Source organism: Puma concolor, chromosome B3 (genome assembly GCF_028749965.1).
Source record: "Puma concolor isolate L17-30 chromosome B3, mPumCon1.1.hap2, whole genome shotgun sequence".
Classification (NCBI taxonomy): domain Eukaryota; kingdom Metazoa; phylum Chordata; class Mammalia; order Carnivora; family Felidae; genus Puma; species Puma concolor.
The window spans coordinates 107,331,500-107,353,126 of record NC_141672.1 but is presented as its reverse complement, the minus strand read 5'-3'; the positions used below and the strand labels follow the sequence as shown (position 1 = coordinate 107,353,126).

At 40.0% G+C, this 21,627-nt stretch overlaps 1 protein-coding gene across 2 annotated transcripts; it reads right to left on the bottom strand.

Moving 5' to 3' along the window:
* Positions 1 to 231: 231 nt before the first annotated feature.
* On the bottom strand, positions 232 to 15,753 carry LACTB (lactamase beta). Of its 2 annotated transcripts, none has more exons than XM_025918844.2 (6): positions 15,321 to 15,751; positions 14,819 to 14,885; positions 12,513 to 12,703; positions 11,871 to 12,222; positions 10,506 to 10,671; positions 232 to 1,049 (listed from the first exon to the last, which is right to left on the bottom strand). In XM_025918844.2, exons 1-6 carry the CDS (start codon positions 15,681 to 15,683, stop codon positions 518 to 520), a joined length of 1,671 nt encoding a protein of 556 aa, XP_025774629.2. In that variant the 5' UTR covers positions 15,684 to 15,751; the 3' UTR covers positions 232 to 517. The 2 variants fall into 2 exon arrangements, 1 of the variants encoding a protein (XP_025774629.2); XR_015252701.1 differs by having other exon boundaries at positions 1,009 to 1,049; positions 10,506 to 10,667; positions 15,321 to 15,753.
* Between the last annotated feature and the right edge of the window lie 5,874 nt (positions 15,754 to 21,627).

Sequence of the window (21,627 nt, the reverse complement as noted above, 5' to 3'; positions counted from 1 at the left end):
CCAGAGCCCGACGCGGGGCTCGAACTCACGGAGCGAGAGATCGTGACCTGGCTGAAGTCAGACGCTTAACCGACTGCGCCACCCAGGCGCCCCGGCTACTGAATTCTTAAGCCTCAGAAACCATGAGTTAATTTTTTGTTCTTTTAAACTGCAATAGATAATATACAGTTTCTCATAAATTTGTTTCTGCTGTCATATTAAAATGACAGTATTTGAACTTTCCTGTAGAATATTTGCTTTATATTACACGTTCAAAAATATATTTTTTATCAGAATATTTTATTCAAGAATTAACACGTTTTTTTCAAAAAGTAAAAATAATAGTTACTTCCCTGAGTATAAAGAACTAATCCTACAATAAAAGACAATTACAAAAGTAAGCAATTAGAGGTACATAATTCTCTGCATTCAATTATACTCTATTACAAATCTATTTTTAAAAAACCTCATGTATTTTGGGATTCATGTTTCCAAAGACAACAACAAGAATAAAACAGCTCATTTTGTACCTGTGATGTTAAGATATGTCAGATCTGTCCTTATCAAATTCCAGAGCAATCTTTAAAGCAGTGCTGTTGAGGCCAACCGATTGCATGTTACATATGATAGAAACAACTATTCCTCTTGGGGGAACCTTGTTATTTATAGCTTCCGCATCCAGTTCTTCAGGAAGGACCAGCAGGACACTGCTGGCACCCACCGCACCTCCAGTATGTGAGGCATAATGCCGTTGCTTCCTACAAGAACCATATGTTTGCTTCTTTTCCACGACACCCCATGCCATCGCGTATTTACCCTCTTTATCCCAAGACATCTCTGTGTTAGGGACTGGTGTCCAAATCATAACCATCGTTTCTGGTTTGAGATATCCAGGTAAAAGATTTTCATGTGAGTTCTTAAACAGCCCGACTTGGTAACCATACAGCATTGCATTCCCAAATTTCAGAAGGTCACCCACTGTAGACAGAAATCCACCACCAGCCCATTTATAGGAGTTATCCACGTAAGGTGTGTTGACAAGACGTCTCTTTTTATTGTAAACGTAAAATCTAAAATGAAATAAGAATGGTCATTAAAAATTTAATAGTCTACTACTGACTTTACATATGAAAATGAATAGGAAAATATGTACATGAGACAGAATGTGTTTTCATGGAGCGATCATTCTCAGAAATCATTGATTTTCAGTATGATTCAGATTCTGATAAAAACATAAATAATTGAGTAATTAAAGCATAGAATGTGTGTCTTTTTCCCCCCTATTGGCATGGCTTGCCCATTCTGAGTGTATTATACTTTTAACACTGGTAAAAATGTACTGGTTGTTATACATGATACATTTACCCTGTGCATATGCAAAAACACTTCTTGTTTGGTAGATATTCCCAGTCCTTGGGGTCAATGAATCATGTGCCACATGTAACTTTTATAACTACAAGTGTATACATCAGGATATTTAAGAATAAAATTAATATTTGTAAGGATACTACATCTCCTGGTTAAAAATGCCATGGGAATACTATGTGTAGCGATGTCACATAGTACTTTCTTGGTGTAGTGAAAGTGGAGTTTGCAAACCTGTTTGAATCCCAACTCACCCTTCCTAGCTAGTGAAATATGCTTATTTTATTTGACTAACACTTACACAGCTCTTATTTTGTGCCAGGCATTGTTCTAAGAACTATGTAAGTATGAACTAATGACAGTTGGAGGTAGGTACCACTATAATTCCTATTTTACAGATAGAAAACTGAGGCACAGACGGTATAAATTTACTGGTCCCAGGTCACAAAGCTTGTAAGTGGCAGAGTTGGATTCAAACCCAGGCTGTCTGTTGCCTCTCTGCTTCAGCATCCTAATCTGTGAAGTGGTGACAAAAATACCTGCTTTGCAGAGTTAGGAATGCGTGCATGAATCCCTTTACACATTTCTGGTAGCTACCTAATAAACGTTAGCTTTCATTTACTCACACACTCAACAATTACTGGTGGAGCACTTACTATGCATGTGGCGCTGCTTAGATGCTGGAATGAAATGTTAAACAAAAGAGACCAAGCGCCTGACCTCATGAGCTTTCTACCCTAATAGGAGGACACTGCACCATCCCTATTAGGTAAATGGAATGAAATCACACAATAATTAGACATAAAATGAAACGTGGTTCAGGAGAATCCGTTCTTTCAAGATGCATAACAAAATGTGCTCTCAGGTTTGCAGTGTGCTGTCCATCTGTGATGACCTTCATCTTCTTCCCACCTTGGCTATTCCTAACACTGTCAGACTCAAGCTCACCATTACTTTCAGCTGCTTTATCAGCAAGGTCTCGAACTCGGGAATTTCTTCCTGGGACTGTGATTTCCAGTCCTGCCAAACTCTCCAACTGAACCTGCTCTCTGCCCTCATTGTGACTATTCCCCCTGGACTCCCATCTATTCCCCCTGTACTCTTCCCCATCTCCCCAGGTCTTGGAGTTCCTCTTGATCTCACCTGACTTTCTGTTTTAGCCTGAACTACTGTTTCAGCTGTGGTCTTACTAGCAGCACCTTTGGGTTCCTCACTCACCAATCCGCCAATCCTGAATAAATTTAGGCACCCCTTTCTTTGGATCCTTATCTGCCAAGGAAGGCTGCAGATACACAGCAAAGCTGACTGGTCTCAAGTCATACTCTTGCTAAGGGTTGTCACTGCTGTTACCAAATCTCCTTCTTTTCCTGGTTATTATCTGGTATGTTCTTCACAAGAGCTACTTCCAATCTCTTCCACCCTTGGTCATCCACCCCTGGCCAGTGAGCAGACAACTATATCCTTTGTTTTACTGAGAAAATTCCAGCCTACTCTAGGTGCTTTAGATGGCCTCAAACTGCCATCTTTATCTTAAAGTGCATTTACATTATCATGCGTTACTGTCTCCTTTCCAGTTACTTATGAAAATGTCTTATTATTTTTAAGACTAATTCTACTACCTGCATCTCTGCCTTTTTGCCTCTACACCCTCGTTCCACCAGTTCTACTTCCGAGATCATTTTATCTCCTTGCAGTCTATTCTCCATGCAGAAGCCTGAGACTGCGTCTCCCCCTTCTTCCATCCACTTGAAACCTTCCAATGGTTACCACTTTGAGGACAAAACCCAAGTTTCTTATGATGGACTATAACACAATTGATGGTCCTTAACAGAGGCAGTACTAAGTCCTTAAGGGAAATTTTTGGAGGCATTTGTTTAGGTGGCACAATTATTAGAGGGCTCTGACATTTAGTGGATAAAGGCTCAAGCGTCCTAAACGTCTTATGATGTATGGAAAAGTCCCACAAAGTGGTATTCTCCCATACCGTGTAAGACCTTCCACTATCCCACCAGACACTCATGGAAGTAAAAAATCTATTTAGGGGTGCCTAGGTGGCTCAGTCGGTTGAGCGTCCGACTTCAGCCCAGGTCATGATCTCGCGGTCTGTGAGTTCGAGCCCCGCGTCGGGCTCTGTGCTGACAGCTCAGAGCCTGGTGCCCATTTCGGATTCTGTGTCTCCCTCTCTCTCTGACCCTCCCCTGTTCATGCTCTGTCTCTCTCTGTCTCAAAAATAAACAAACATAAAAAAAATTAAAAAAAATCTATTTATAGTGGGCTGAGCCTCAAACCTCTCCATTTGGTACATAAACACAAAGTACTTTTTGCATGTATTTATTCTACGATGCCTTTTTCTTGAAAGTAACTATTGTGAAAACTGAAGAAAGACTGCACTTTATTTTGCTCAAACCTTTAGCCAGAGGCGGCCAACAGAGGCATGAGTTGAAGCACCAATACAATATACCTGTGGTGGTCTGCATTTACAGTTGTTACATTTACGATGTTTTTATGTATTAACTTGCATCTGACTTCATCATGTCTTCTAATGTTCTGAATAAACAAACATATTGAAATATCTACTATGTATTATAAATTACATTTCTTTTATTTTTTCTTTATTTAATGTTTATTTATTTTGGGAGAGAGGGTGACTGAGTGCGAGCAGAGGAGGGACAGAGGGAGAGGGAGACACAGAATCTGAAGCAGGCTCCAGGCTCTGAGCTGTCAGCACAGAGCCTGGCATGGGGCTCAAGCTCACAAATCTTGAGATCATGACCTGAGCTGAAGTCGGATGCTCAACTGACTGAGCCACCCAAGTGCCTCTCTTCTTTTATTTTAGAGTAGTGAGTATAGGTAATATGATCTACAACTTTCATTTCAAGATATTAAAAGAAGTATTATAAAATATTTGTGAAATTAAGGGGCAGAGGTCTAATGGCATTGAGACTCACCATCCAATATGATTTTGTCCCTCCTTCTTTGATCTCATCACTTAGAACATCTTCTGTTGCTTCTTTTGTGCCAGACTTATTTCTGTATTTGCAACAAGGCAATTTAGCCTTCCTTATCAGTCATGTCTAAAACCAATGTATTTTATTTTTTTATTTAAAAAAAACTTTTTTCTTCAACGTTTATTTATTTTTGAGACAGAGAGAGACAGAGCATGAACAGGGGAGGGGCAGAGAGAGAGGGAGACACAGAATCTGAAACAGGCTCCAGGCTCTGAGTGGTCAGCACAGAGCCCGACGCGGGGCTCGAACTCAGGGGCCGTGAGATCATGACCTGAGCCGAAGTCGGACGCTTAACCGACCAAGCCACCCAGGTGCCCCAAAAAAACCAATGTATTTTAAATGGATCCCCTACCTCTCTCCATGTTACTTTTTATCCCATGTTCTCTTTTATTTTCTTCCTATCAGTATCTGAAATTCTTAGCCTGTTTGTCTTTTTCCCATAAAAGCAGGAACCTTACCTATCTTGCTCCTTGATGATTCCCCTATGTAGAACAGTATTTGCCATCCACTGAGTGCTCATTAAACGTGTTCAATATAGAGTGGCTCAGTCGGTTAAGTGTCTGACTTCAGCTCAGGTCATGATCTCACCATTCATGACTTCGAGCCCTGTGTCGGGCTCTGTGCTGACAGCTCAATGCCAGGAGCCTGCTTCGGATTCTATGTCTCCCTCTCTTTGCCCCTCCCTTGCTCATGCCTCTGTCTCTGTCTCTCTCTCTCAAAAAAAAGTAAATAAACATTAAAAAAAAAGTTTTCAATACATGAAAACATCACTTGTTGGCCAAATATTTAATGGAGACACCTTGGAAGGCACTGGAGAGACAGGTTAAACCATACACCGGCTGCTTTCAAGGTGCTAACAGTCTTGTTGGATAAATTTCAAAGCACTATATGAATCACCTGGGGATTTTGTTAAAATGCAGATTCTTCAGTGGGTCTGGGGAGGGGGTAACATTCTGCAAGTCTAACAAGCTCTCAGGTGATGCCAATATTGTTGGATCCTGGACCACACTCTGAGAAACAGGTTGTGGGGTGATTAGCAAGATGGATGTGAGGACTCCTGAGCACTAGTGAGAGTGAGCCTTGTTGAAATGGCCGATTATAGAGGCCAGGCTGGGGAGCAAAGTCGTTCTTTTGGCTGAGGCAGAGAGTTTGAGGGGATAAGTGGCAGAAGGTGATGCTGGAAGACAAGACATGGGCCAGGGGACAGGTCACAAAGAACTTTCTATGTCACGCTAGGAGCCTTGACTCCTTCACTTTAGTTCACAAAATGCTCTGGTTTTCTGTATCCTAAGGGGGGGAAAAGCCTTTTATCTTTTTATCCTCGTTACAGCTTCCAGTTGTCAGTCCTTTCTCTCTTCTCATTTACTTCCCAACCACACAGAGCAGCCCATACCTTCTGTTTCCACGCACTCACCCTCTCTAGTCATTCAACTCCTTAAAACCTGGCTTCTGGTCTTTAGTCACTCAACAGCTCTCTTGTGGGTTTTCAAGGCTCTCCTAATTCCCTCATCCAGGCTGTATCCTATTTGCCCCCGCAGCAATGTTAACCAGATTTTCCTCCAGACTCCCCCTCGGGCCAGTCTGCTCTCCGCTTCTAGATCTCAATCCCGATTCCCTACATCTCCTTCAATCACTGTGGCCCCGCTTTCCCAAGTCTTCTCTTCTACAGAGGTAACTATAAATCTCCATCAGTTCCACAGCCCCTGTTCCAAATTACAATCAGATTTTCTACTAGCATTAATAATTCTCAAATCTGGTTTTGGGGAAAGGCAGGGAAGTTGTTTATCAGAATCACCTGTGGGCCTCCCCTCTCTCAAAATTGTACCCTTCCCTCAAAATCCATAACTTTGGAGGATATGTGGGCATACATAATTTGAAAAATCACTCCTTTCTGCCTTCCTTCAAGAATCTTATATGTCCCCTAAAAGTCTGAGGCATAACACTGGGAGAAGCAGGGGTGGCCAAAGGTATTTGCTTTGAAGGTGGCGGGGGGGGGGGGGGGGGGGGGGGGAAGCCTACAGAGAATCTTAATATGCTCTCTTGAGAACCAATGACTTGATATGTGTGTGGTCTTCTCATTTCTCATAATGAACATGTCCAAAATTAAATTAATCTCTTCCAAAACTTCTTCTCATATTTCTCATCTCCATTAAAACTCTGGTTGACTCTCTTGCCCTCAACTCTCACATCCATCAAGATGCTAAATTCTATGATTCAACTTCTGCTTTGTGACTTACCCTTTTCCCTTCCTTCATTCCTATGGCTTCTCCAATATTTTAGGGCCTCCTTACTTTCTTCCTGAACTCTGATAACACTTCTAATTCCAGCCAGTGAAATCGAAATGAAACCACATAATAGAAATACATTTTCTCATTGGGTAATGTATGTTTTACAGTGAACTACAAATTTGTAAACTAGGGGAGAACTACCAGTATATTTTGGCTGATAATCAGCTGTGAGTAACTTTCTTTTAACAGTAAAGCATTCCAAACTGCTTATATCAAAGCTGGAAATTAGTACTCCTCAGGCATTCCTCTTTTAAAATATAAAAATATGGACAATTTCAGACTCCAATCAAGAATTCCAAATTTTAAATAAACAAATTCTAGGCTTTAATCTCTTGATTCCTTTTCACAGAGAACAAGTTAATGACTTTTCGTGAAAATAATTTTGTTCAGCTAAAAGATATGTTTACCATTTCAAATTCTTAAGGAATTTCTGCTCTAAAAAGAATGGAATATAGACACAAGTTCTTGAGTAAGTTACTGAGACATCTTTGTAACTGAGTAACTGATGGAATAATGCCAGATGACAAACAGCCTCTTCCTACTTATTTAAGAATCTCTAGATTCTGCACAACAGCATTATATAACTATAGAAATCTATATCAACTTAGAAATTGAAAATATTTTTATTTTTACAATGCTTCTTAAATCCCTTTAGAAATCAATATGCACCAGTTCATGTTATATTGTTATGAGAAGTTTAAAAACCCACAGAATTTAAAATGCATATTATAAAAACCAATCCCACACTTTGACATTTAGCATTAACATTTGGATTGAACCTATTACTTGAGAGCCTATCAGCTAATGGCACAGAAAAGAGCTACCTAAGTAACAATGCTTAATTATGGAAGATACTGTAGCAAACAAAGCTAATAAGTAATAATCATAAAGATAATAACTGGAGGTACAGACCATATCTACACTGTCAAACTATAGCAAACACTTTGGAAAGCATCCATTGTATTAGCTTTCGGTCCCATCCATTATAAAAGAGATTTTTGTTGCCAACTATTATGCCAAACTCAGAAAATATGAACAGAGTCTAAAAATAAACATCTTAAAAAAAAAAAAAAAGGGCGGAGCACCTGGGTGGCTCAGTGGGTTAAGCATCTAATTTTGGCTCAGGTCATGATCTCGCAGTCTGTGAATTCAAGCCCCATGTAGGGCTCTGTGCTGACAGCTCAGAGCCCGAAGCCTGTTTCAGATTCTGTTTGTCTCTCTCTCTCCCTCAAAAATAAATAAACATTAAAAAAATTTTTTTCATATTCTTTAAAAAAATAAAATGAAAATAAGCTAATGTACTGACTAGGGATTCCCCTATCAATAAACTGAGTGTATTTCAGTATAAGAATATTCAGTCCACTCCCCCCATGGGTATTTGCTTAAAGGGTTATTTAGTTTACTTGCCTATACAGAATATACTTGTTATACAGAATTAATATATCTATTTGTGTATACTAAGTCAATGTTCCTCATCTTCCATTTAAGAAAATCCCAGTTTTATTCAAGACATCAATGTATCCAGCTAAAAACTAATTTCTCTGCATCTCTTACAGCTAAGTGTGGCCTGTTGCTAAAATTGTGGCCAAAGAAATATAAGTAGTATTTTGGGATGGGATTCCAGGGAAATACCCTAAACAGGTGACAGACACTGGGAGGTATTATTTTAAACACACAGATATACACACAGAGAAGTGATAAAGATGATACGTATTTACTCTTGGGTTATAATAACTCTAACAAGCCTGTTATGATAATATAAATATGCTTAAATTTATGATTATGATCAAGAAGTCAGGAGACTAACAAAGCAGTGAACTTGTTTAACATAAACAAATAGAAACATACGCATTTACCAAGTTTTACTTTAAGATTTTTTTGTCTTTAAAAAACCGTATCTCTGAAATTTCCTTATACTCCCTGAATTCACTTAAAAAGCTAGTGCTTTTAAGCTCTTTTAAAATAATTATTACCAAAAAAATAATCAGAGTTGAGTTTTAGAGGCCCAAATAGATACTGTAGTAAGTAAAACAAAGGCAAAGCAAACAGACAGACCATTTTCACAGGTAACAATATTCCCTTCTTCTAGTGCCCTTTTTCAGCAGCCCATTTAATAGAACTAAAATGAATCAACTACCCCTTTAGTTCCACTGGGTACTATCAAAATCTAACAAATCAGAGCTGACAGGAGCCTTTAACAAAAGAAATGGAAACCCATGGCCTTTTCTTTTCTTTCTTTTTTTAAGAATGGGAGATAAGCTGAAATTAACTCAGCATCATATGCCATATTTTGATTTTCGTGCAAGTCACGAACAGCAAATAACTGCCCTGCAGTCTGTACCTTCATAGAGTCTTCATTTTCAGTTTAGAAAAGAAGCTGAGTGATTACACCTAATGTTCTCTCCCCCTTACATATAAGTATAAGCATTATCAAATGCCTAGATCTAAAACAAAATAAGGTCATGCATCTATGCCATCTTTACTAGAGAATCATTTTAGATTCAATTGACAAACTCTGGCATTTTCTTATGCTTTCCAGGAGAATGTAATGTGGGATCTAAAAATAATACACTAATTGTTTGAAGAGGTTGAGAACCATAGGCCATTTTAAAATTAAAATTCATTGTTTGCTGCTAACCTAATTTCTTTTAGATCCAAAAAAACCTCTCTTAGGCTGATTTGCAATGTACATTTAATCCTTTTCAATAAACTGGTAATTTTAAAATGGCAATTTAACTATAACAGAAGACTGAACAAAACCAATAAAGGGATAAGAAGATAAAGCTAAAATAATCCCACTATGAAAGTACCATTAAGCCATTTGCAAAGCATGAACTAAGAAAAATATACAAAATAAAAGTAACAGTTGCTTTGTTAAACGTGTTACCTTTCTAACAAACCAAATAGTAATGAGTGAAATGCAAAAGAAAACACAACCATACAACTCATCATAGTCATTAGTCTCAAAAATTCTCTCCCAATAACCCTTTTACAAATCACTAGTAAAAATTATGATAAAATTTTAGTTTGATACATTTCAATTAAATGACTCAAACTTCTACAGGGGACAAACCTATCAGTGCCACCTCAAAAAGCAATTAAGTCACTATCACCAACAATGGGATGGACTGACCTCATGTGACTTCTGAGAGACATGACAACTAAATGTAATGTATGAACCTAGACTAGATCCTGAACCAGAAAATAGTATTTTTTCCTTTTCTTTTGCTATAAAGGACATTACTGGAAGAACTGGCAAAATTTGAATAAGGTCGGTAGATCTGATAGAAGTATTGTGTTGATATTCATTTCCTGAATGTCCTTATTTTTAGAAAATATATATTTAAGTATTTACGGGTAAAGGGGCACCATGTCTGCAACTTATTTCCAAATGGTTGAGAAAAAAAGAATGAATAAAGCAAATGTGGTAAAAAGACAACATTTGGGGAATCCAGGTGAAAGGTATATGGGAATTCTTTGTACTTCATCTTGTAACTTTTCTATTAAGTATTAAATCATTTCAAAATTGAAAAACCATTAAAAAATAATAAAAGGTAAAGTATTAGCTACAACATAAGAAAAGAGATGATGGAAGAGCATATTATAGATGCCCATGATAGGTGCAATTGTGGTTCAATTAATAATGAGTTGAAATTATTATTGCTGTCTTTCATCTGAGGAACTTGGGGTACTTTGCAAATACATTCAATTTCTCTTACTTTATAGATGGAAAAACAGACATGCGGAAAAGCTCTAAAATGTGGCACATGTGATTTTGGAACGGAGACAAGGAAAGTCTGACTTTTAATGAACAACACAACGTTAAGATGTGATACAGCTAGACGCACCAGACGGTATCATTTACCTTGCTCTATTGTAAATCACTGGCTCATTTTCTTCCTGCACAGTTGTCAGCATATCCAAGTCATGGAATATTTTCTGCATATAGTCCAAATATTTATATCCTGAAGCTCTTTCTACTATGGCTGCCAGTAGGGTATAGCCAAAAGTTGAATACAAAAACTGACTACCTTGAGACATCATTGCAAGGGGGAGGGAAGAAAAGAAAATGCTTCATTATTATTTACAATCATAAAACGTTTCCCACTGAAAACTGGCATACCTTTACAACTGGAATATTTTACTTCAGCATTTAGAAAAAGATAATGGGTGATATGTTAATAAATTTTGTCAACTTTGCAATGGCCCTGCTTACTCCATGATTCAATGAAGATCAGAATACTTAACATTTCACATGAATCTACTCCTTCTGCGATAATGAATAAGCAAACTTATCCTTCCTCAAAATTAAATTCAAATCCTTCAAACTGGTAACAAAACAGAAAGGGGAAGAAAAGCAAATTTGGTTTCTTGAGTTAACGGTCTTGTTCTTAGTATATCTAATACTCATTGTTTAAGGCATGAATTAGTTGTGTACTTTCTTATTTTAATAAAGCATATGTAGGTAGAAAGACTTTGTTTCAAATATACATTAAAATACAAATATATATTCAAATACAGATACATTTCAAATACATACCTTTATGTCATTTGGGATTCTGGAAACACAGATTGTATGATCTGTGCTAATAATTGTAACCTGATTTTTTAAGACAAAATCCAGAATTCTATTCCTTTGTCCTTATTAATTATACCTATATAATATGTCTTCATGGTAGAAAACAACTTTTAAAATAGAAATGGAATAGAAGTACATACGCTTATGGTAAATTCAAAGATATTAAGTGGTTTTGGTAGGCATCATACCAAAAAACATGTTCACAAAAATTTTTTGTAGTCAGCTTTTTGGGAAATAAAATTAAGTTGCTGAAAACTATTTTCTTTAAGGAGTGAAAGCAGAAAATAAGTGGAGCAATTTAAACACTAAATTAGACACTAAATACTGACATATTGGCAATATTTTATCATGCCCTCTTTGGTCCAGAGTTTATTTGGAGAACATTGTAACATTTCTCCCTAATTTTTCAAAAATCTCTTGATACAGAAAATCCACTAAATGACTGATAAGGCTAAATCTAAACAACTCGCTACCTGGAGGGTAGGCTGTGTCAAGAACTACAGACTAAAAGGCACACACTTGTCTAACAGCGAAACCCATGCCGCAATCATCAACCACATCCAGTGCTCTCGGGGTGAGATCATCTTAGATTTTCTGAAAATTAATACTTCAATAATGATGACTTTGTTAAGAGAGGGAATTAACACTCACCAGGTTTAAAGAACAAAGGGTCATTTTTAAATAATCTTAGTGATTCGATTGAATTTTCAAACTTTTCTTTCAAATATAATTCGCCTTGTTCAAAATCATTCTTTTTCTTGCCAGGTTTTAAATTCCGGCCTTTGGCATCATTATCTTGCTCTATCTTAGCTTTAGCAAAGTCACTCTTTTCGTTACTTTTGCCTCCTTTTTCTTTGAACTCTTTTTCTTGGTCAGATTCCATCGTCCCTTTCATCATCTTCGAGGCTTTGTAAGCTTTCTCTTCTTTCACCTTTTTCATGTCCTTTTCATAATGACGAATTCCACTTAAATGGGAGATCAACAATCTTGTTGTGACAGAAACCTAATTGTAAAAACATGGAAATTCAATTATAATATTAAACTGCATAATAAAAAGTTAGTAGCCTTAGAATAATGCCTCAGTACTGTTTTCCATTTTAAACTGCTGCTGGAAAAACATGTCATGTTCACATCTTCAGCCTTAAGTTTCAGAAAAATACACAATCACTTATCATCTGCATTAAAAAAAAACTTTAATCCATTAACAATCATTAAAAACAAACTGAAGAATCTTGTGAAACCTTTTAAATCATTTAACATGCCGTCAGTAAAATGAACTATGAGTTTCATCACCTTTTCACCTTCGTATTCTTTTTCTGGGAATTCAGGAACATAATGTTGTACTGGAATATCAAGATCCAGTTTCCCAGCTTCCCACAATTTGGCAAGAGCAACCATGGTGAGGCTTTTGCTGATACTGGCAATTCTCATAACAGTCTCTGGCTTGCAGGGTACTCGGTTCTCAACATCAGCATAACCTAAACCTTTAGAAAAAGAAAAGCAAAAAGTCACTATTAACAGGCTTCATGGTCAAAAGAATCTTCAGAAACTGACGCAATACTATCTTAAAACATCCCATGTATTTATCTAAAGGAAAAGATATTCCATTAAAAAAATTTTTTTTTTTAACGTTTATTTATTTTTTGAGAGAGAGAGACACTGCGAGTCGGGGAGGAACAGAGAGAGGGAAACACAGAATCTGAAGCAGACTCCAGGCTCCGAGCTGTCAGCACAGAGCCCGACTCAGGGCTTGAATTCATGAACCTCAAGATCATGACCTGAGCCGAAGTAGGAGGCTCAACCGACTGAGCCACCCAGGCACCCTGATATTACACTTTCATAAAAAAGTCAACACTTAAGGGAAGAGAACCTCAGTAACACTGCCAACAGTAAGGCTAAGAATCTTCTAACTGAGCCAAAATTACACACTGTGCACGATAGCAATTTTCTATCTGCTTCAGATCCTAATTATTCTTAGTTTATCTCAACAATTCAGTTATTCCACATTTCACATAAGTTATTCTATATTCTTTAAAGAAAACATCTTTGTTCTCTGATTATATTTATTTTTGATTCTTGAGTTTCCACTAAATTCCTTAAAATAGCCACGCAGGAAAAGTAAACGTGAGGGGCACCTGGGTGGCTCAGTGGGTTAAGCAACCAACTCTTGATTTTGGCTCAGGTCATGATCTCACAGTTTCCTGACTTTCCCTGCACCAGCAGCCCAGAGCCTGCTTGAGATTCTCCCTCTCTCTCTGCCCCTCCCCTGCTTGCACTCAGTCTCTCTCAAAATAAATAAATAAACTTAAAAAAAAAAGTAAACATGAAAAGGTGTCCTGCAAACCCAATGTAGGTAACCATCAGTTTACCTCAGCTGCAAACCAGAAGAAAAAAGTCCTAGAGAAATTTTTAAGTTTGTTTTTATCTTCTGGAGGCTGAAAGTGTGAAAATCTAAGCGATAAGAACTGAAATCTGAAAAGAACAAAAAGGATACAATGATTGTTTTAAAATTGTAAATGGAGATTATGCTGAAAAATATTTACATAAAAATAAAGCCCTCACCCATAAAGCTGACATTTACATAATTTTTGATGGCTCAGTGGATTGTGTCGGACTTTTGATTTTGGCTCAGGTCATGATCTCACAGTTCCTGAATTCAAGCCCCAGCATTGGGCTCTGCAGTGACAGCATGAAGCCTGTTTGGGATTCTCTCTCTTTCTCTGTCTTTCTCTGCCCCTCCCAACTCACTCTCTCAAAAATAAATAAACATTAAAAAAGCACTCAGCCCTTTATTTTTAAAAAAATGTTAGAGAGAGGAGAGAGAGAGGAGAGAGAGAGGAGAGAGAGAGGAGAGAGAGAGGAGAGAGAGAGGAGAGAGAGAGAAGAGAGAGAAAGAGAGGGAATCCCTCTGCACTGCCAGCACGGAGCCCATCAATCCGGAAATCACGACCTGAGCCAAAATAGGAATTAATTGACTGAGCCACCCAGTCGCCCCACAAGTACTCATTCCTTTAAATGATATCTGACACATTTCCTAAAAGTAGGGTTCTTAAAAACCTGGAATGACCAGTTGGACCAATTCGTGTGCAATGGGTAAGTAAATCAAATTATAAAATATGCTTTGATAAAAGTATCATAAAATGATTAGAAATCTCTCTCCCAAAGTCTCTAGTTTTTGTTTGGAAAAACAAAAGTAATAAAGTAGATTGTAAAACCCACTAAGAGAATTATGCATACCCCTAGTTCTTAGTGCATTTTACAGAACAGGGGGCTCGATAAACTGTTAACTAAAATTTAACTAGCATTAAGTGTTATCTACAAATATGCAGGAGGTAACAGATTGTTCTATATACAACTTTCAGGACGGTAAATCTAGTCCTTAGACACAAGCCGTCTTTATGACTTCAAGAATCACGTTTAAACTTTGCTGTTTACAGAAGGCCCCATTCTTTATTCCGTTAGAACTGTTTTCTCTACAACACGTATGGTCTTAGGAAAACTGAACATTTCATGGGATTCACTCCACGCGGTAAAACATCAAAACTTCATTCGCCAACTGGCACAAAACAAACCACTAAATAACACTTTTCTGAGCCCACCTTCTGACCAGACTTCTTTTCCATCTACAGAGACTCCAACCACTATGCCAGGGGCGCCCACCTCATCCTAAGAGCGAAGGGGAAAGAACAGACAGTTCAAAGACAGGCGGAAACACCTCGCACGCCAGCCAGCGCCCACCTCTAGGGCCTTCCCGAGGCCCCGCCCGGGCCCCGCCCCTCCGCCCGGGCCCCGCCCACCCCGGCTCGGCCAAGCCCGGCGCTAACGGTGAGGGGCGTGCCTGGTCTGCACTGAGGGCGAAGGGGCGGTCCCCGAGGCGGGCGAGGTGACCTCCGCCCCCACTTGGGCAACCCCCAAGAACGTCTAACCGTGGCCGGGCGGCCGGGGAACGGGAAGTCCTTCTCGGAAGCCGACCGCAGGCATCCCACCGCCTGGGGAGGGGTCCGCTCGGGCCCGGGAGATGACCACCAAGACGCCCCATTCCGGGGTGACGCCGGTGGCGGGGCGCCGGGTTCTCGGCAGCCTACGCCCCCGTCTCCGCACCTTGATCCGGTGCAGCAGGTCGCGGCTGCTGTCGATGGCTCTGGCGAAGCGCCGGGTAGGGGGCAGCATCGGGGTCTGTGCAGACCACGGAGCGAAGGGCTGCTCCTGCGGCGGCAGCGGCTCCGCCTGGGGCGACACCTCGGGGTCGGGGGCCCCTGGAGACTGCGTGGGGGCGGCGCCCCTCAGCCCGCCCGCCAGCTTCACCCCGAGCGCTAGCCCCAGCCCCAGCCCCAGCCCCCCGACCCAGCCGGGGCCGAGGGGCGGCAGGCCAGCGCGGTGGTGGGCCGCGCGCCGCCCGCGGCCCCAGGCCCAGCCTCCGGGGGTCGCGGCCCGGGCCGTCACGGCTGACAGGAGCCGGTACATGGCGTCCGCTGCGAGACCGAAGCCTCGGAGCTCGCACAGGCCGGGCGGGCGGCAGAGGCGCGGGGAGGGGAGGGGACTGGATGGAAATGAGGAGGCGGTGACCGCGCGCAGACCTTAGCAGTCGACGCCGGATTCGGGAGCGTCGATAGCATCGAGCCTTTCCTCTTTTCCCTTTATCTCCTTGCCTGGTCTCTTTGTTGATGTTTCTTCTTTCCCCGCACCAGTTTTCTCTTCTCTGCCTCTCCTCAGATCAAGTGTCACCTCCTCAGGGAAGCCTTCCTAGTTGCCATCCCAGCGGAAGTACTCGCCACACGTTTTTGACCCCCCAGTGCTCACACCTCCTTAATAATACTTAACGCTTTCATTGAACTTACCTGATTGCTTACCAGACAGGCTATGACCTCTTTGGAGAGCTGTGACTTTTACTTTTGGATTCTCAGCGCTTGGAACAGCGCCACGTACACAGCAGCCACTCTGCAGGCACCTCCTTCCACCGCGCCCAACCCCCCAACTCTCTCTCTTGCCATGTCCTTTCTTTATGCCTCATTTCAGCTCCTTCCATTTACTTGAGTCCTTTTTAAAATCTACTTTTGGAGGTCCAGCGTTACACCACATCAAGCGTTAAGTTATATGCAGGCCCATATTAAAAACAATTTTTCTTTTTGCTGCAAACATTTAAACGTTTTTTTGCACTTGAAATAATTTACAATTAGCTATCATTTCTGACATCTGTAGATGATCAGAGATTACTGTGAAATAAGAAATCTAACATCAAATTGCTACAAAAAGGGGCGCCTCGGTGGCTCAGTCGGTTAAGCCACCGACTTGGGCTCAAGTCATGATCTCGCCCTCTGTGAGTTCCAGTCCCACATGGGACTCTGTGCTGACAGCTCAGAGCCTGGAGCCTGCTTCGGATTCTGTGTCCCGCTCTCTCTCTGCCCCTCCCCTGCTCACACTCTGTCTCTGTCTCTGTCTCTCTCCCTCTCAAAAATAAATAAACATTAAAACATTTTTTAATTGCTACATGTAAAAGGTGTATAATTATTGCTGAACAAGTAATGGCGATGTTAATTTTAAAGATAATTAAACATTTATCCATTTCAATTTTACAATTATGCATATTTACTTTTCAATATATGTATTTATTAGGGAGACACTGGGGCTAAATAATTATAAAGCACTGGGGCTGCTAACAAAGCCACTACCAGCAAGAGATCAGGGTATCCTAGGACTCAGGGGTTTGGCACTGAAACTCACAGAGGTCTCTAGAGCACCACCTGCAGTTAGAATGGACAGGTGCATTCTATCAGATGGTATTGCTGGAAGCCCCACTACTCCAAGCACATGACAACAAGAGAACAAAAATACAAAGACAAAAATGTAAAAGACATAGCTAGTGGTGGTCACAATGAGCTCTCATTTTAGTATTCTTTTTAAATTTGTACATATATTTTATGTACTCTTCTGTACTTCTCCTTGGATCAAAAATGGAATAGAAGCACAGAGCCATGCAGAGAGCAAAAAGCAAGTTCCTGGTGAACTTCCAGCAGTTCAGAAGCAGGTCGAGGCCACCCATAGTATAGCTTCTGTGAAGGTAACAGAGAATAAATGTTCTCCATGAGAGCCAAGTACCTAGGAGGCAACCTAACCAAACAGCTGGCAGAAGTGTTGGCTGCCTCTTTACTATCACCATGGGGCAAGAGCCCAGAACGGCAATATTTTAGCTTGCTCTGGACTGGGAGCCACAGAAACCAGACAGAAGAAAAGTAAACTTTTACTTTAAAAAGTAAAGACAGAAAGAGGAGGGGAAAGATAGGAATAGAGAAAAAGGAAAGGAAGGAAAAGTAAGAAGGAAAGAAAATTTCCTTTAAGTATAAACCGGCAAACCAAATTTCCTAAACATATGAAGGAAAATATTTCTAAGAAACACTGGCAATAATCAAAAAGTGAAATAGCTCAAACAAATGAAAGCAGTAGGACAATCTATAGGAAAAGAGAAAAAAGAAGCCATTCCCTGGTTAAAAAAAAAAAAAAAAAGGTTGATAGAAAACAAAGTATGTTTGTTTCCCAAAGAATCCTCGAAGAGAGAAGTGAATGCCTAATATTCACAAAACAAGTAAGGAATTATGAAAAAATAGGAATAAGTGAAACAACAAAGATATTAAAAAGAATTTATCAGAAATTGTGGAAATAAAAAATCATGAGAGATTTAAAAAGAGCATCTTTTCTGAAGTTGGAAGTATAAATTTGGTGGGCTGCCTTTACGTGAGGTCAGTTTTTGTTTTCCCTCAATGTTTACTTTTGCAGGCTAACCTTCTCCAGCTGCTCTAATCGTTCTTCATATCTTAAGGTTTCCGGGCCCCAAACCAGTTCTAAGAACCAGCAGACACTGTGCTTCAGGGTCCACGGTAAAGTGAGCCCATCATCTTCCCTCTTCTGGACAGTTGGCATTTTCACCAGTTGAATTGCAAGACTGGTTCATAATGAATATGTGGTCAGCAATCAAGTCTTTTTGTTTTGTTTTGTTTTATTTATATAAACAATATAGTCAAACCTAGCTTCCCTTCTTTAGCATGTACTTGCAAGATTGATTAACCTTTATCTTACCTGTTTTGGTTTAGTATTTCTTTTTGTTGTTGTAATTTTTTAATGTTTATTTATTTTTGTGAGAGAGAGTGCAAGCAGGAGAGGGGTAGAGAGAGAGGGAGACACAGAATCCGAAGCAGGCTCCAGGCTCTGAGATGTCAGCACAGAACCTGATGCAGGGCCATGAACCATGAGATCATGACATGAGCTGAAGTTGGATGCTTAACTGACTGAGCCACCCAGGCGCCCCTGGCTTAGTATTTCCATTGGCATTATTTTTAACCTAAATTCTGTCACTGTCTATGTTATAATAACCTTTTGGCTTTCATATCATCTGCAAACAAGATAGGTAAGCCTTCCATCTTGTTCAAATATTGAATATGACTGGACCTCATACAGAACCCACTAGTCCACCAATAGAAACTTTTCTCCAGGAGATCAGAGATCTAGTAGCCAGTACTTTTGATGTGGTTGTTTAAACGGCTGGCAGCCCGTCATTGCTATTTGTGACCTGCTAGTGTGTGATGTCCTGAAAGTACTTCTGTTTCCTCTCCTATTTTCCTCTTCAGAATGTTTCCCATTGCACTTTTGATCTAAGGTTCATTGAAGGCTTTCACAGAACCCTACTCTTAATCATCCAACACATATTTATGGGTATCTGCTCTTTACCAGACAAAGTTGGTGCTAAGGTTACAATGGTTACTCAAAACAGACACATACCCAGCCCCCCTAGAGATCACAGGCGGGAGGGTAAGATATTCATGAATCATATAAACACACAAATAAATGTAAAATTCCAACTGTAACAAGAGCTGTGAAGGAGGGGTGCATAGTGTGTTGAGAGGTTATAATGGTGAGATTTGATCTAGTATTGGAAGATTAGGGAAGGTTTTTCTAATGAGGCAAAATGAGATCTAAGATCTTAAGGATAAATGGGAATTAACTTGGTCCAAGCATGGACAGAAAGAGGAGGAAGTGTCCCATGTAGAGGAATCAGCAACAGCAAAGACCCTGTGGTAGGAGGGAGGAGGGTTCATTCAAGAAATTAAAAGTGGCCATGGAAAACAAAGGGGAAAGAAGTGAGAAATGAGGCTGAGCACCGACATTCAAGATCTTATCTCCCCTTTGATTCTTTGGAAGAAAGAATTTTCTTCTAGAGCTGCTTCTTGCCACAAGTCCTATTCCACCGTATCTCAGTGCAGTATAAGCTATACTATAATATCTAGTATTACGCAATACTATCTGTTTTCTAGGGAGACTTTCGAAATTACTTCATCACTCATACTCTGTGCTTTGGTGTGTAGATATCAGGGGTCATAACTATTAGTTAATCAGCTTTCTGCCCAACCTTCCAACCACAAGAATTTCAGAGCATTTCCTCTTTCATGCTGCTGTTTCCTTTGTTACACTTGTTGTACCATACTATCTGGTTTTAATGTGTTCTTTCAGTAGTTTGTTCTTTCATCCCTTAAAATTTAGTTGAGGGTAACTTGACTTCGGATGGCAGCTTGGGAGTGTCTATTAGCTGTTTAAAAAAATGCTTGTAACTCATCACCCAGCAACACCATTTTAGGTTGTACACTCTAGAGCTATGATTTACAAAGTATGGCACTTGGACCATCATTAGCATGACCCGAGTCATTAGAAACACATATGTTCAGGTTTCACCCAGATCGACCTACTCAATCAGACACTCCAACAGGGGTGCCCAGCTATCTGTGATTTTAAAAGCCCACCAGCTGATTCTGATACATGCTACAGTTTGAAAACCACTCTAAAGAAATACCTGCACAAGTGTATCTGATAACTTTTGCTGTTAAAACAATGACTTGGCTCACAGTTCTTCAGACTGGCAGGTGGTCGGGACTCAGGTAGGCAGTTTTGATTTCCTCTGGCCTCAGTCGTTGTCAGCAGTTCGTGCTGGGTTAGCTGGGTCTGGTTGGTACAGGATGCCCTCAGAAGACAGCTTAGCTCTCTTCAGTGTGGTCTTTCTCCAACCAACAGGTTGGCCTCAGCTTGTTCACGTGGTGGCGGATAAAGACCCAAGAGAGAAAAGGAGAAGAATTCAAGGCCTCATGAGGCCTAGGCTTGGAACTGGCATGCTGTCTTGTCTGCTGCATTCTCTTAGCCAAATAAGCCCAAGGTCATCCTAGATTCAAAGGGAGGAGAAACAGACGTTAACTGCTGATGGGCAGAGCCTCAAAGTCATATTGCAGTGGATTCAGGGAGGGTGAAAAATTACAATGGATACAGAGAAGATGGCCCGTTTTTGCAATCTTTCACACACGCGCATACAGAAACAATGCAAGGGTGTTTACTGTAGCATTTTTAGTAATAGCAAAACATTGGAAACAACCTAAATATCCTTCAGTGAAGGATGGGTAAGTTGTGGCACATACATACCACGTGGATACTCTGTATTCATTGAAAGGAATGGGCTAGGTCTCTCTCTAGGTCGCCGATAAGAAATGTAAGACAAACCCCCCTTTTTTAATGAAAAAAGAAAACTGAGAAGCGAGCGAATTGTATATAATAATACCATGTATACATTTTTAAAACCTACACAAACAATATTACGTATTTTTGATGGGTACACATCTATGTTTTTGAAAGTTTTTTAGGTTTAAAAGTATATACAATTAACCCTTAAACAACACAGGTTTGAATAGCATGGGTCCACTTATATGTGGATTTGTTTTGATAAATAGAGTTCAATACTGTAAATGCATTTTTCTCTTCCTTATAATTTCCTTTTTTAAATGTTTATTTCTTTTGAGAGAGAGAAAGAGAGTGCGTGCACATATATGAGTGGGGGAGGGGCAGACGAGAGGGAGAGGGAGAATCCCAAGCGGGCTGTGTGTTGTCGGCACAGCTCAAACCCATGACTCGGGGCTCAGATCCATGGACCATGAAATCATGACCTGAGCCGAAATCAAGAGTAAGACGCTTAACTGACTGAGCCATCCAGGTGCCCCTTTCTCATGATTTTAACATTTTCTTTTCTATAGCTTACTTTATTGTGAGAATACAGTATATATAATACTTATATATCTGTATCTGTATATGTCTGTACATATACGTATATATCTGCATACATATATATGTACATGTCTAAACATATATATGTATCTGTATGATTCTATTCATATAACATTCTGAAACTGACAAAATTGCAGAAATAAAAAACAGATTAGTGTTGCCAGGGATTAAGGAGGGGGTTGGGCAATATAAGAGATCCTTGTGGTGAGGATCTACATAGAGATCCTATAAGGGGCAACATAAGAGATCCTTGTGGTGATGGAACTTTTCTCTATCTTGACTGCATCAACTGTCAGTATCCTGGTTGGGATACTGCCCT

Excerpts from the sequence above, each read along its gene's own strand:
- LACTB (XM_025918844.2), bottom strand. The coding sequence starts at position 15,683 with ATGTACCGGCTCCTGTCAGCCGTGACGGCCCGGGCCGCGACCCCCGGA. Across the intron at positions 14,886-15,320 it reads ACCTGCTGCACCGGATCAAG|GATGAGGTGGGCGCCCCTGG; the intron begins GTGCGGAGACGG and ends CTTCGCTCTTAG. Across the intron at positions 1,050-10,505 it reads GTGATTTACAATAGAGCAAG|ATTTTACGTTTACAATAAAA; the intron begins GTAAATGATACC and ends ATTTCATTTTAG.